The 16644-nt window shown below is 36.3% G+C and overlaps 1 protein-coding gene and 1 pseudogene across 2 annotated transcripts; one reads left to right on the forward strand and one right to left on the reverse strand.

Annotated features, from left to right (window-relative positions):
- The first annotated feature begins 4252 nt into the window (after positions 1–4252).
- On the forward strand, positions 4253–7793 carry LOC137741032 (uncharacterized). The gene is made up of 10 exons (XM_068480840.2): positions 4253–4389; positions 4526–4626; positions 4893–5004; positions 6044–6080; positions 6208–6277; positions 6467–6571; positions 6749–6899; positions 6984–7066; positions 7223–7316; positions 7421–7793. The coding sequence occupies exons 2-10, from the start codon at positions 4596–4598 to the stop codon at positions 7506–7508; spliced, it is 771 nt and encodes a 256-aa protein (XP_068336941.2). The 5' UTR covers positions 4253–4389; positions 4526–4595; the 3' UTR covers positions 7509–7793.
- Positions 7794–7887: 94 nt separating this feature from the next.
- Positions 7888–14685, reverse strand: LOC148694341 (uncharacterized; annotated as a pseudogene). The gene is made up of 10 exons (XR_015967028.1): positions 14672–14685; positions 13310–13448; positions 11988–12608; positions 11838–11906; positions 9345–9527; positions 9169–9267; positions 8930–8996; positions 8653–8752; positions 8559–8583; positions 7888–8477 (listed from the first exon to the last, which is right to left on the reverse strand). The product of XR_015967028.1 is annotated as an uncharacterized LOC148694341 (transcript).
- Positions 14686–16644: the final 1959 nt, after the last annotated feature.

Raw genomic sequence — 16644 nt, forward strand, 5'->3', positions numbered from 1 at the left:
TCTCACAAGCTCTATTTAAAATCATGTAGGATTCAATTAAAATTCAAATGAATTTTATGGAAATCAAGTAAACTCTCTCAAAATTCATGTGTTCATAACTCTATGAAACTCTATCAAATTCTATATATAATACCCCCTCAGGTTGTCGGAGTTTGTTTAAGTATTTTTTCACTAATCCAATTATATACATATTTATTTATTTATTCAACAAAACAAATTATTGTTCATGAGACTATAACTTAGGACCTCTTTCATATGTCGCCAAAGCAAACGATAATTCACTTATCTATGTTTAGATAACAAAGTAATACTCTAAAGAAATGGTATGGAGTACAATTCATAACTGTCTAGTCAATAGAGGAGAACCTGCTTCTTGCCTAGATATACTTAATGCTTAACTTTTTTATCCATTAACATATAGCTAGGTTGAAGTTCATTAAGAACCCTGGATGTTTCTCCTGTAGATTAGACTTTTGTTTGTGCAATCCAGCTTTGCAAATGAAACAAACAAACATAGTAACTTGTGAGCTGCATTGGTTTCTAAAAGTTCGAAAGTTGCCGCGCCCTCTATATTTTATAAACATATTTTAGTAGGATACTTTGTCCAAAATTTCAAAAAGTGGAAGCTTAAACCATTTGCATCCTTTAATAAATGTACCATGAACTGAATTAAATAAAATTCGATGACAGACAGTAGTGCCAACAGCATATTATCGTCTGTTTCAAACAAAGATTTAGTTAGTATAAACCCATTTTTCTAATGGACAATGATTCTCCCCTATGGAGTGTGGGAAAAGGAAGGAGTTGAAAAGGAAAAAAGTTGTGCTACTAATCTATAATTATTTCCATAAAGTAGGGAAAACTTGTCTTAATGCATGTTGACCTCGTAAAGTAATTAGATTCTGCCATTTTCCTACCGTTTGCCTGTTAGAAGTATTTCCAGATTAAAGATGTTTGTCAACTGTCTTAATATAGGGTTTGTGTTAATGATAATTATGATAATTTAGTCTATATTTACGTTTTGGAAGAGATCGTGAGTTTAAATTTCTTAAACAATTGTTGATTGATAAAAAAAAATTAATACGTGGGAAGTTTTTATTAGAAAATCTATAATTGCATGCATGCATAAACAATTAATACTGAAGTTTTTCTTAATTGTGATTTTTCTTGCTATGTGAATTGTCTCGTATACATTAATCTGTGCAGAACAAAAAATGTTCTAGTCATCAAATTTGCAGAAAAATTTCACAAGGGTAAAGAAAGAAAAAACAAATAAAAAGTAAAGCAGAGGAAGTTAATGGAAACCTTCTTGCACATCACCATGCTGCATGGATGCTGCATCTTAGCGGTCCATAATGTGCTTTGGACCCTAATCTAATTCTCTACGGAGCCTCTTAGTGAGTAATTGGCGGTTCTTGTTATCAAATTTATCACAATCAAACCAGGATTTATTCCTGTGCCACTTTCTGAGTGACCAACTACAAAATAATTTGGAACAAAACAAAAGGAGTTAAACTTGTACGTGTATGGATAACAGCATTTGAGGTTAAAGTAGGATTGGAATATGAATTAATCATAATTAAAACTTCTGGCGTTAACTTGCTTGTTGCCAAAGCAAATAAAAGACGATGTGATAACATTTTTTTGGGTTAATGTAGAGCATTTTCAAAAGCACTACCTATATTTTGGTTAATCTAGCTGGTCTTTGATTCCAAAAATTATTTTCGCTGGTCAGTTTAACTTAGTATCTCCTACAATGCTAGCTATTATGAATATTTTATAAAAATGTTATTACGCTTACCACATTTTGCTACTCTATTTGTTTCACCTCTCTAATAAAGGTCAGAACTACTTGTACTAAGATGCTAGGCGCTAGTCGGACGGTGAGCTAGAACCTAGCGCCTAGGCAGAGCCTAGGCGGGGGTCTACGTAGACTAGACGGATTTGTGTTTTTTTTTTGTTTTTTGTTAGTTTATTATATAACATATATATAAGTATATGTTTACAGTTTTTTTTTTTTTTTAATAAAAAAAATAAAATAATTTTTTTTTAATAAAAAAAAAAAAAAAAAAAAAAAAAAAAAAAACAAACAATATTATCTATACTAAGGGTGGGGAAGTGAGCTAAGCCTCACAGTGGGCTTGTTGATTCTCCACGAGTTTGATGAGTTTGGTATTTACTTTGGCCATAGAGCTTTTCGGTTTTCTCCAATGGTTTGGACTTACTTTGTTTCTCTTAAGTCATCTTTCTTGAAAATGAGTCTAGTATTTATAGGCAAGCGATTTGTGGGGTTGATTTTCTAATTTGACTTAGTTTGAGCTAATTATTTAATTTAGCACTTAATTAATTCAAATCTTTAATTTAGAAAATTAAACCCTAATTGATAGAATTTGTCCAAATTAGAGTTAATTCTTCCCTTTCTGTATTTGATTCAATTTAATTAGACTAATTGATTTAATTTAGTCATTAATTAATTCATAATTAGTAGTTTAAGGAATTAAACCATAATTAAGGGATTTTTTTTTTAACAAATGATATTATGTACACTAAGGGGGGAGGGGGTGTGCTTAGCCTCACAATAAGCTAACAGTAATGTGGTTCAAATGCGCCTTTAGCGATAATCGAATCTAAGACCTCTCACTTACAAGTGAAGATGAATACTACTAGACCGTAGTACCAAGTGGCATAATTGAGGGATTTAAACCATAATTGAGGGATTTGATCAATTAGGGTTAATTTTTAGTTTTTTTTACTTGATTTGATTTGTTTGGTGGAGGTCTCAGATGTTGACATGTGTTACTCTTGATGACTCGTCCGACTTTGATGAGTCGCATGCAATGTGTGCAATTTGACAACAAAAAAAAGTTTAATTTTTTATAAACTAAATATAGTTGGCAACTATTCGCATAGCTGTTTTAAGATTAAACATAACTAGTCTCTAAAGTTTTAGTGGTTTTAGGTTAGAATACGTAAAGCAATATAATGTGAGTTTAGCCAGTCCCTTAGAGATGCTTAGATCGACTTCAGAAATGATACCGAAACCATATATGTGATTATTCATTTGTAATTATGCTTCTGGACATATTTTTTGGGACGAGTAAGTTTTCTCCACTTCAATCTGGTATTACAAATTAATCCACACATAAACATGTGTGTTATTAATTACCACTACTTTTAAGTCCATGACATTATGTTCACTCATATTATAATATGTAGATTAAAAACATCATGGGATGCAAGTGGTGGTTGCCATGTAAGCTAAAGTTTTTCTCTTTTAACTCATTACATCTTTCAGACCCACTCTTTTCTTTTTTTACAAATGATATAGTTATACTAAGAAGAAGGAATAATAAATTGATGTCAAATTCGTTATTTACGATATTTAAACTTAAAACATCTCACTTACGTTATGCAAACTCATCATTTAAGAGTTAGCTTAATAGTAATATCGTTTGATAATAAAATTATGAAAATGAAACGTCATGTCACCGCTAAAAAAATTCTAGTGATTTTGGTTGGCGTCTGTAATGAATGTGAACAGAGAAAACTTTTAAAAGGTGGGGGCTCGGAGTGGAAAGTAAGAAAGTTGGCATTTGGCAAAGGTGATGAAAGGAGAGAAAAAAGTTCCCATACTTTTCCCTTTGTCTCTTCCATATAACAAATCCAGGTTGGTGATTTATGCACAAATCTTTTTGGAAATATAAGTTATTATAGTATTATTGTTTATTATTATTTTATACACACACATATATATGTCCTGGTAGCAATATTGTATATACAATCAGAAATTCAATAAGATTTATAAGAAGAAAAAAGGTACAAGTGATAGATTGAGAAAGCTGGAGGCTGGATGGAAGCCAGTTCTTCGTTCTTACGATTTCTTGCTTTCTGTCACTTGTTAATATCATGTTTAGAAAATGAGCATTAGAACGTAAACCAGAAAAAAGAAATTGTAATACTTGAAAAACTTTAATAGTGGTTAATGGGTATCCATCAATCATGAAAAATTCATTAACTAATGATTGGAAAAAAAAAAAGAAGATATTTTTCTTTCACAAACTAAGGTTATTCTTTCTTGTTTTCAGCAATATTCTATTCAGTTTTTGGTGTTGCTGTTGGGTTTTTGCTTTATTTCTGGCCGCTACCCACAAGCATAGATTCCTCTCTCTCTCTCTCTCTCTCTCTCTCTCTCTCTAGATGTTGTCTGTCTGTCTGTCTATGTTGCAAGAGCTCTCTCTCTAATGAATGGATGAATGTGCTCAACTCTGGCATGGATTCTCTCTGCTATCTTCCAACTTTTGTCCCCTTCTTTACCTCTCATTTTCATTGATGCTTTGCTTTGCTTTGCTTTCTCTCCTTTTGAGTTTCTAGGCGGTTTCGGCGTAGCTGGTATGCATTGCACACTGATCTTAATAGTGACGAATGATGCATATTCACACGTGTTTTATTCCATTTTTCTCACTCTTCCCCCCAACCTCATTTGCCTATAAATACACATTCTCATTCCGGGTTTTCTACATTGCAGTGCCTTCTTCTAGCTCGTTGCAATAGAGCGGCTTGTTTAGCGCAGCAGCTTACCCGAAAAACATACAAAGATGAGCTATGCGCATTCTAACATGTCTTCTGGTTGGTTTCTTGCCCATCATATATAGCATTAGCACCTTTCATTGTCTAAATTTGTTCAAGTCTATATATCTTTACTATATTTCATTCAATTGTTAGGCAACTCAATTTCCGGTTTTTGCTGTCTAAGTTTTGTGTTCTTATTATTGATTTCTCCTAGTGCAATGAACGGTGATTTTCTTGGTCGATATCCTAGAAAAAAAAAGAATTGTGGCAGCTTAAACCTGTATAGTTGCTGAGTAGCCACTTTTTGTTGACGAAAATTTCAGGTAGCAGAACTGCTAAGAGAATTGAGTTTGGTAGGACACATGTGGTGAGGCCCAAAGGAAAGCATCAAGCAACAATGGTCTGGCTGCATGGACTTGGAGATAACGGCTCAAGGTACTGTTTCTCTGTCCCTTTCTATTCCTTTGCTCTGTTTGTGAGCGATATACCATACGTTGTTGCGGTTCTGTATCTGAAAGGCCTTCTCTTGAAGTCATACTCTATCCAATGTTGTGGCACATAGAGAAGTTCTTCCAACTAATGTTGTGGCGCATAGCGAAGACAACATGAATACCATATAAGTTTCCTACTCAGCTGTTTACAGTAGTAATCCTCAGTTAAATAGTTAAGTTCATGATCGAATTTGAGTATCAAGTGTGCTTTTCCATTACACCGCCAAACTACAACCTTCTCTATTTCCTATTAACTTTATCGTAAGACAGTTCCTTTTCTAAATTTGGTGTTTATAACCTGACTTATCATCACCAGTCAATATAATTCTTCATTCCTTCCCCTTTGTATCAAGTACACGTCCTTTACTGGAAGGATGAACTTTTTGGTTTTTTCGTATATGAGAAAAAGGAATCCTGTTTCAGGAAATGTCAACACCTGTACATACTCCATAACTTGAAAAAGGAGGGCTCCATTATACATCTTTTCAGCATTTTTTCGGTGAGGTTCTTAATCGAATAAATTCGATTAAGAGAGCAGTAGCACCGTGAGATTATATGATATGATAGATGTCCCTTTCACTTCTAATCTGATCGACGGAAAACTTAATTTGGGAAGGCTTGATTTGGAAATAGTTTATGCCAAAGTCATGACTGGGGGGCCGCTAGTTTACTTTGTTCTCCAAGTGGGGAACCAGAAATACACTTAATTTGTTTACTGATATGCTTTCTTAGTATTGATTATTCTTGCTTGATCAACACATGAACTGGTGCCGTTCCTTTTATCCTCAATACAATTCTGGACTTTTTACCACACTTGTGCTTTCGTTGCTTGTGTTGATGCTTTCTCAACTAGTATGCTGTCATGTTCAAAAAGCTGCACAGGCTCCACCTGCTGTTTCAATTTTATTTTTAGCCGTTGAATTTTCTGCATGATGAATAATGTAAGAGTTATATGTCTCATGTTATGCTCCTTCTCTCTGCAGCACATCTCAAATGTTGGAATCTCTACCACTTCCAAATGTAAGCATATATGTCCCTCCAACTATTTTGTAAGCTTAAGAATTTGTATTTCTGTTCTCACACGCTTATATCTATAGCTACTTTGTTCAACCTGTGTGTTAATTACCTTTGGTAATATATGAAACAGATTAAGTGGATCTGCCCAACTGCTCCTACCCGTCCAGTGGCTGTACTCGGTGGATTTTCTTGTACTGCATGTAAGATTATATTTCGGTTAGATGAAGAACTAGTTTACTTTGCACTTCATACTCTCATGAGGCATAACCAAAGAAAAAAAAAAAAAAAAAAAAAAAAAAAAAAAAAACTAAATTTCTTCAGATGAAATCCAATATCTGGTGGTTCTTTGATATTGATAATAATCTTCTGAATTATTCGATTTTTTTCAGGGTTTGAAATGGGAGAGCTTTCAGATGATGGTCCAGATGATTGGGAGAATTTAGATGCTTCAGCAGCGCATATTGCAAACTTGTTGTCAACTGAGCCAGCTGATGGTACGTTCAGTTCTAAACTACTTTAAAATTAATAACTTCCTGGGATTCTTTTTCCTCCGTTTCTTACAAATCATCATCGTTAAAACCTGCACAAGTTTTCAAGAAATTATTCCGAATTTATGCAGGTTGTTTTCATTTCTGAATGTTTGAAATGTATACCACGTTTTCTTGTGGCAGTTAAAGTCGGTATTGGAGGCTTTAGCATGGGTGCTGCAATGGCCCTTTACTCTGCAACTTGCTATGCTGCGGGTAGGTACGGAAATGGCAACCCATACCCTCTCAATCTGAGGGCAGTTGTTGGACTAAGCGGCTGGCTTCCAGGAGCAAGGTATGACTTTGTACCTGTTGATCCGAGTATCAATACCAAAAGACTCCGCTGTCCGATACTTAACAGGTTTGCAACCTTGTGCAGGAGCTTACGGAACAAAATTGAAGGTTCACATGAGGCTTTGAGGCGTGCCGCATCATTACCCATTTTGCAATGCCATGGAACCAGTATGTCTCCATAGAACTTTTTTTGCCAATACTGCAGTTTGCATTTATTTGAACGGTTTCTAGGTCACTTGATATATGTCACACACCAGAAGCCAGTATGCTGCATTGTAGATCATCGACAATCAGTATGCGAAACTGATCACACATTTTTTGTAGGTGATAGTGATGTACCCTACAAATATGGAGAGAAATCGGTCCAATGCTTGACTTCAGCAGGATTCCGATACCTTTCATTCAAACCATTTGAAGGGTAAAGATTCATTTCCATAAGAACAGCATACTCAAATAACATATCTCGTTCAAACCCTTATGAGGTTTAAGCAGATTTTCTGAGTATTTCGTTTAACATTGCAGGCTCGGCCACTACACTATCCCTAAAGAGATGAATGAGGTCTCCAGTTGGCTTTCTGCACGGCTGGGGCTTGATGGGTGTCGCTCATAAATCTGGCAGTTTCCACCTGGAGCTAATGAGGAAGTAGTATGTATCTAACAATAACGAATGAGAAACGCACATGTACAAGTAGGCGTTATACAAAATGGGGCATGGAGTATGTGGGTATAGCAGCTAGATTGACCTTTCTAATTCCCATTTGTGTTCTGTTCTTTCCTACAAATAAAGTTTTGGGTGTGCTATTTGTATACCACCTGGAGGCAGTAGTAGTGTAGGGACAGAATTTTGGATGTACTTTGTTTTGGTATTCATTAATGTATTATTATTATTATTATTTTACGAGTTCGTACTTTTATTTTTTGTATTTTGATAGAACGATATTGCAAGAGGGGCATGCGAGTTCATCATAAGAGTGAAAGCAGATTGCAGCAACAGAGTAATTGCAAGTTTGCACTCAAGTAATGACTGCTTGTTTTTTGATACAACGATATGACCGAGCTTTGCAGTGGCATCAAGAAATAGCACTGCCTTTTAGAACAAGGCTTACCAAACTTCTGGCAATACAGAGGTAGTCTTTGGACGAATTTGTGGAAGTTGGAAGCCGATCAATAGCTTTGTCCAATTATTCTGGACAATGCTGTAAGCTGTAAGCAGATTGTCCATAACCAGCTCTGAAAAACGTCCGAATCGGGCCTCGTACCAATTGTTCTTGTTGGTAGCTCCATCATCATTCCCAATTTCACTAGTGCCTTCTTTAGAAGTGTGGTACGGGGTAAGAGGAGGGAAAGAAGGCACAGCGTGCAAAATGAATTTGCGGCCACTTGTCAAGCCTGTAGGAGAGCTTGACCTTAACCTGGACCGGGATTGTGGAGGTGAGACACGTTTCTTGTTTGGTGAGCTAACCTTTACAACCTTGGAAGGGTAAGAAGTTTCCCCGAGTATCTCAGGTGTATCATCATCCGTCATGTCATGATGTGCACCAGCAGAACTCAGTACACAGGGAACGTTACCTTGAGGTAACTACTGGGTGGCAATGACCGGTGAACAACCCCAGTTCAAGCGTCCAGTATCTGATGGATGCTTACTTGATGGCAGTTGCGCTTGTGGAATTTTTCCAGAGTTTCTTCTACTTGATGAAGCTGAAGAAATCGCTGGACGTGAGGTAGGATATATCAATGGTGTAAGATTTTCTTACATCAGAAAGTACTTCAAATGTCGGAGAGTTTGATTGATGCTCGCAGCCAGCTTCGCAGTAGGGTGGGGTTCCCACCTTTTAGCTCCGTTATATACTGACTCTGCAATTGTAGGATCATGGAAAAGTAATCAGTGAAGGATTAACAGAACAAAACCATCTTAAATCTCTATTGTTTCATTGTCTTTGCTGCTGAAACACGATAGTCGCACACTCGTATACAAAAAAGAACGAGTGAAGACCAAAAAAGTGAGGTATATCATATCAAACAAAATCTGACCTGCCATAGCGCCAAATGTATTTTGGCAATGCTCGCATCGACATCCTCCAAAACAGCCAACTTTAGCCTTCCGGAACAAAAAAGGAGAAAAAAAATGATAAATCACATCAGGATAGGTTAAGAGCGTATAAATACCGACCAAGTTCCTCGTCCAAATCTAGTTCAATGAACTTGGAGAAACACCATGCTTCAGAAGCAGGAGATACACTGAAGTGAAGGGTAAAAATGTACATATAAACCTGGTACCGTTCACAGTATTTTTCGAGACACTTTGACTTCTTGCAATTGCAACCTCTCTTGTGCCCGGCTGAGGATGGGGTCGTCAAGTTCTGGTCTTCCTGTGGACAGTTCTCATGCTCATAATTCTTCCAAATGAACAACACAAAAGAACAACCCATAGTATGACATGGATTACTGTAGAGTTGGCCGAAGAATCAATGGCATTGTCAACAACTTTTGAAGTAAATGCAAGTGGATTACGAGATTCAATGTGATGATGAATCTCAAAAACTGTGTGCTCAAACTCAGGCTTGTTATAGCAGTTTTGACATGCATAAGAATCAGACAATAAACTCCAGCTGAAAAGCACTCACAATAACTGCCAATGATGAGAACACGCTGAGACAAACTGCTAGAATAAACAATCGTTGACTTGTATTTGTTGAATTGTAAGCTCTGAGTTGATTAGAATTAGAAAGAATAAGCTTTGTTATTTAAAGATGTATTCACTTGAGTTAAAACTACCAAGTGTAAGGCTCATGATGTAAGGCTGAAATTGCCGTGTGTAAGAATCCTACAATATAGCTAGTTGAGTGGCTGGGATCACTTTGATGTGTAAAGGATCCCAGCTGTTTAACTAACTGTTATACAGTGCACGAGTAGTGTGTGCTGAGAGAATCAAATGAAGAACATTCCTCTGTGATTTGCACAGAGAGAAGCATCCATCCTTTGCTCATTTTCTTCAGTAATTGTTCTTCATTTCTTCATTTCTTCATTTTAGAGAGAGAAGTATGAAGAAGCTGCACAAGACAAGGCTTGGATAAAAGCAATGGATGATGAACTGTCAATGATTAAGAAATATGGAACTTGGGAACTGGTGGATAAGCCAATCATTGGAGTGAAATGGTTGTTCAAAACAAAACTAAATTTGGATGGCTCAGTACAAAAGAATAAGGCAAGATTAGTTGCCAAAGGTTATGCTTAGAAACCTGGAATTGATTACAATGAGACATTTGCTCCAGTAGCTAGACTGGACACAATCAGAACTTTAATTACCTTGGCTGCTCAAAGATATCAAAACTTGTACCAGCTTGATGTGAAATCAGCTTTTCTTAATGGAAAATTGTAGGAAGAGGTCTATGTAGACCAACCAGAAGGGTTTGAGATAAAGGGCAAGAAAGACAAGGTTTATAGACTATACAAGGCTCTCTATGGGTTGAAACAGGCACCAAGGGCCTGGTATGGTGAAATTGATACGTACTTTGGTCGATGTGGATTTTAAAAGAGTCAAAGTGAAGTAACTCTCTATACTAAGACAAGGGGAGAAAATGATATACTTATTGTATCCTTTATAAGGATGACATAGTATACACTGGAAGCAATCAAGAAATGCTAGATGAATTCAAAGAGGATATGAAGAAGAAATATGAGATGATAGATTTGGGTCTTCTTCATCACTTTCTGAGAATGGGAGTGATTCAAACCAACTTAAGTATTTTCATTCATCAAACGAAGTATGACACTTCTTTGTTGAATAAATTTGGACTGAGTGATTGCAAAATCTGTTTCTAACTCCTCTAGTTGCCAATGATAAGTTGAGTAAGGAAGATGGCAGTGGTTCGGCAAATGAAGAACATGTAGAAAAATTGTAGGCAGTCGACTGTATGTTACTGTTACAAGGCCAGATGTGATGTATGCAGCTAGCTTACTTGCTAGATTCATGCATTGCCCCACCAACAAGCATTGAGGAATTGCTAAGAGAGTACTTAGGTACATAAAGGGAACCCTAGATTATGGTTTGGAGTATGTGAAAGAAAAGAATGCAGTCTTAATTGGATTTTGTGACAGTGACTGGGGAGGATCAATTGATGACAGCAAAAGTACTTCAGGTTATGCCTTTTCTTTTGGTAGTGGAGTGTTCTCTTGGGCATTTGCCAAACAAAATTGTGTAGCACTCTCAACTCAAAAGGCAGAATACATTAGTGCCTCTGAAGCTACTGCTCAAGCAATTTGGCTTAGATTTGTTTTGGAAGATTTTAGAGAACTACAAGTTGGAGCAACTCCACTGCAATGTGATAATACAGCCACAATTGCCATCATTAAAAATCTTGTGTTTCATCAGAAAACCAAGCATATTGATCCAAGGTGTCACTTCATCAAGGATACTTTGCAGGAAGGAATCATTGATTTGATGTATGGTCCTACTGAGGAACAAATGGCAGACACATTCACCAAGGCTTTGGCAAAGGACAAGTTCAACTAACTCACGGACATGCTTGGAGTGAAATCAGCTCAAAGCTTAAAGGGGAGTTTGAATTGTAAGCTCTAAGTTGATTAGAATTAGAAAGAATGAGCTTTGTTATTTAAAGGTGTATTCACTTGAGAGTAGAGTGTGCTGAGAGAGAAGCATCAGAAATCCTTTTGTGTTCATCACTATTTTTCTTTCATTCTTTCTTTCACTCTCTTATCATTCAAATATAATCATAAACACTATAGAACAACAACACTATTTCCCTGTTTGTCAACAAGTTACTATGGGAAATTTGTTGTTTATAAGATCAACTGAGATGGTTTTCATAGAGTTTTTTTTTTATACGCAACGCAAACGTCTGAAAAAAAATTGAATTCTAAAAGAACAATTCATATTACACAAAAATGAGTGCTATTCGCATACCTCCTATTCACTTACAGTTTCAAGCACTTAGACCTCCTACAGTTGCAACGTTTGCAGGCCTCACTCGTGTATGCCTCTTTGTTCCTAAATGCAGTTCAAACACAAAATTATGTAGCCATGTGAAAACAAAAATGAAGACTAGTACTCTGATAATATTGTACTTGCCTTTTCCTTTTGTGGCTCAGTTGGTTTAACTTGTTAATTGAGTCAGTGTCCTGCGAAGGAGACATACCCGCATCACAAGGATCTGCCTCCACATCAACAAGCATCAGATGCCGAGAACCACATAAAGGCTTCATAGTTTATGTAGAATAAAAATTGAAAGAACTAGGTTCAGTAACAGCTTAACTTTCATGCTGACCACTGGCCACATGAGAATAAAATATCCCACATACAGGTGAAGTCAAGGTACTACTTGAGTTAATTCATAAATTCATAGCTATGTTCTTGTTGTTGACATGCTGCTCTGGCGTATTCAGATACCCCGTCGATTTCTTGCTTGAAAAAAAATAGTCATGGATGTAGATTCAAATGTAAACCAATACTAGAATGGATGGGAGCGACAGCGGCAGAGTTTACACTAATTTGGGCTAATGTGATAGACTCCAAGGAGTACGAAGGAAATTGTGAAGGGTCGAGGCTAATAGCACGTGGACAACCTGAGGCTCTGTTATGAAAATGAGAAGAAGCGCGATTCTTGGAGTTTGTTGGGATGGTTAACTTGTATGCTTTTGCAACCTCGAATTGAAGATGCGTACGAGTACCACATTGATTTTGAGCACCCTCCTACATTCCAATGCAGAAATATTCAGTGGCATGTGTGAGTAATCTGTTAGCATATGCACACTCATATGCGAGTGGTACAAATGAACAATAGAAGATATAATCCATGTAAAAAAAAGTATAATAAACAAAAATGTCAATCTCTAACTATCGAGCTAGGACTGAGAACTTTATACATTGTGTACTTATATATAAATTCTTCAACTGCTGCAAATGAGGAACACTACTTTTGACGTGAAAAACTTCTGAAGAAAAAATATCAACATAATACAGCTTTACTGGAAGATATAATCATGAGACAACCACAAAGAAAAATATATTATACACAATTATACCTTAACCGATCCTTTTAGTACTTTGTCCTTCTCGCTTTTGAATATTCATATGACTGACCACTAACATTTAGTTCATCATATATAACAACCTGCACTCTGCAACTTAACATCGACAAAAAACCAACTTGTAAATAAAAATTAACAAGTAACCTCGAGTTAAACTAAATTTATAATTTCATGTTGAACTTTAAAATATACTCTAAGTCCTTACATTCACCTTAGCTGCAGTCTTTCCACAATTTTGTGCTCCGGAAACTAGATCTGTATTTGTGCGAGACTCCTTGACTTTTTCAAATGTAAACCTCAATAACTCTTCTTCCGCTTTACCATCCCTTGGATTGATTGCAGTTTCACTCATTTCAATTGAACATAAGGCCGATCCTCTTCAGCTTGATCTGATAACATAAGGGCTCCATTTGCTGTACTACCAAAAGTAACATCATGAACTTCCGTATTGGATTCTTTGCAAGAAACAAAACCACTGTGCGACTTACCCCCTTCATTGTATCTATCGGAGAGAGATTGCTAACGAAATTTGGAAAGGGGACTCCTACAGTTTAAATAAGAATATATTTGAAAATCAACTCCATCATTCAGTAAGTCAAAAAGAAAAGCAGCATTTGAAACATGAGCAGTGAACACCAGATTATGCCTCCTTATTTTTCCAACAACAAACTTTTGAAATCCTATGAACACAAACATTAACCTCTCAAATGTTTTCTTATTTAAAATTTGAAACTCTAAAATTCTCTTAACCCTACAATCTCAGAGACAACTGCCAAAGATTTTATTTTTTTAATCACTAAATGATCCAACAACAAAAAAAACTCGCTCAATTATGTTAGCTAATCAAAACTCTAATCCAAGAATAGCCAATCAAATTAAACATTCATATCACAACAATTCGAAGTAAAAACGTAAGAATGGATCATACTTGCACGGTCGGGGACGAGGAAACAGTCAATGACGTGGTAACGGCCCAATTGGGTTCGGGAGTGCGATCAATTGTAGCTGAGAAGAAGAACAGAGCAGCAATCAATACTATCCACCGAGGAGTCTCTCTCCACACAGCATAGCCTAGAAAGTGAGAAAATTTTCGGTTGAGATTTTCTCGGGAAAGTGACGAAACTAGAAGAAGAAGAAGAAGAAGAAGAAGAAGAAGAAGAAGCAACAGCAGCAGAGTAGTCGCAACATCATAACGATGATTACTTTTGAACGACTAATCGAGCGGGAACAAAGTGTCGTACGCTACTCCGACACCTCTATTTTGCTCTCGGTCGTTGTCTCTCACTTTTCTCACTCATCCACGTGTTTTTCATTCGTGTATTGGGTTTGGTTATTGGGCCCTGTTGGGCTCATAAAGAGTTTTCATCATAAAATTTTGGGCCCATATTGAATTGGTCGATGGGCCCTACTGTAATTGTGAAAGACGGGCCACTGGCCCACTTTCTAAGCACATCAATATTGTCTCAATTTAACCATCTATTGTTAGTGTAGATTTTTATCATAAAGGTCTCGCTATTATTAAGAGTTGATCCATCTACTTATATATTGTATTTATTTTCTCAATTCACCGATGTAGAACTTATATTTAACATGCCCCCTTATGGTCGGACCACCACATAGTGGGCTACACGTGCAACCAATCCCATAGCAGACATTATGTACAAAAACATGGTGTTGCAATAAACCCGACACGAACCCACATGACCCACAATCAAACCCGCTCACCGCTCAGATACCATGTTAGATATTCTGAGAGATGGGTTGATAACCTGTCTCTCTGAATATCTAATAGTAATTACATTTAAAGATTATATTTGACCGTCGGATGGTAATTGCACTAAATACTTGCAAGTATGTAGCCAATCATTGAAGATCTCCTTAGGCCTTAAATTCTTGTCTCGTAATGTATCTTCTAACATTGTCTATTGGGCCTTCTAATAGCTTAATGTCCTCATCTTCTCATGGTTAACTATAGGGAAAACGAACTCGGATTCAATGAATTCCTTGATCTTTGTTTGCTGCATGGGCACATGAAATAAGTGTGCGTTTGTTGCACCAAACTATCTCAAACTGGACTAGCTTCAAGTTATAAACTGGACTAGCTTCAAGTTATAAACTGGACTGAGTTAGTAAAGTGTTTGGTGTAGTGTTGGACTATGAACTAGAATAGTAAAAATAATAAAAATAATAGTTCTATCCTTTTCTTTTATTTTATTTTTTCCTTTTCTAGACTCTTTGTCACTCTCCTGAATGCTCTCCTCCTTTTGCACTCGTCTTCCCGTCGAATTGCCTCTCTATGCCTCTCTCTCTCTCTCTCTCTCTCTCTCTCTCTACTTTCTCCCTCACCATCAAAGTCCACTCCTTTTCATTCATTCTCAGGAAAAAAAAAAAAAAAAAAAAAACACCTCTGCATTTTCCCACAATCTTTAGGATCGCTCCAAATGATTTAAAATCTTGTTTTGGTTGGGTTTTTATCATCTGGGTTCTCAAAGCTTCTTGTCATCTGGGTTTGGCAATTTGAGCATTTTGGATGCTGAAATTGTAGATCAGAAGCATGTTTGATGTAATTCGAGCATTTTTTAAGAATATAACTTCAGTTTTGTCATTTGGGTTTTGTCAAATACAGTATCAAAAATCAAATCGCTGTCATCTTCCCACCTTCATATTCGGCCAACCCAGACTCTTCTCAGAGTTGGAGCACGGTGATTTAGGATCCGTTGGGGGAGTTACGTGTTGGGTCAGCGATTAAACGGCGGAGTCGTCAAACGAAGCTGATGTAGAGTGACACGTAGATTATACGCACACAAACTAAACCCTATTTGTGACAATTGTAGTAATGATGTAAGTAGGGATCGTTCTAACCGGGGATTAACTAGGGATGCTAAACACTTCACTCAAATAAATAAAACTAACTTTTAAAACACTAAGACAAACTAAAAGACTCAAAACAAGTTCAAAAGACTCCAAATACTTAAAAACATAAAATAAGACAAATCAAATGATTAAGACTTAACAAAATAGAGGGGGGGAATTGTGGTTGGACGAGATTAAATTAAACGGACAGATTATAATTTAAAACAGATAGTAAAGATGAATGTGATGAAAATATGGATGATGGAATAGCTAAGGGGTTCTTCTCCACACATGTTACACTTGCATACAAAATTGATTCTCAGTTGGTCTTTCGATAAATTATGAAACTCAATGCTCCAAGTTAATTAGGTCCGCTTAAATTAACTTTCAGATTTCCCTAGATTCGTTGGATTGAATGGAATACGCATTACAACCAAATTATTCTTAATCAAAGTCTCTAACTATGGAATACGCATGATAGAGACATTCAACAAAGATCATTAAGTTCAACGGAAATCATAAACATTGACGAGGCATTCGTTACTATGGAATACGCATGAAACTTATGCCAAGAATTCGTTTAACGCGATTGTTTATAAGCAACCTCCACTACTTGTGAATATAAGTTCATAACGATTAGATGAAATTCACTTATATTCTAGCGTCATATTCATGCATGAAAATTAAGCGCGCATTCTTAATAAACATTCATAAATAAATTATCAATCAAACGGTTAAACAAATTGAATCCACAACTTATGAAATTCCAACGAAAGTTAATCAATTCATATTGCAAATATAAACATAGTTTTGAATCACCCCCTAGCTAAAGGGGGTTTAGTTCC

This window comes from Pyrus communis, chromosome 9 (genome assembly GCF_041283825.1).
Source record: "Pyrus communis isolate YQ-2024b chromosome 9, ASM4128382v1, whole genome shotgun sequence".
Lineage (NCBI taxonomy): Eukaryota > Viridiplantae > Streptophyta > Magnoliopsida > Rosales > Rosaceae > Pyrus > Pyrus communis.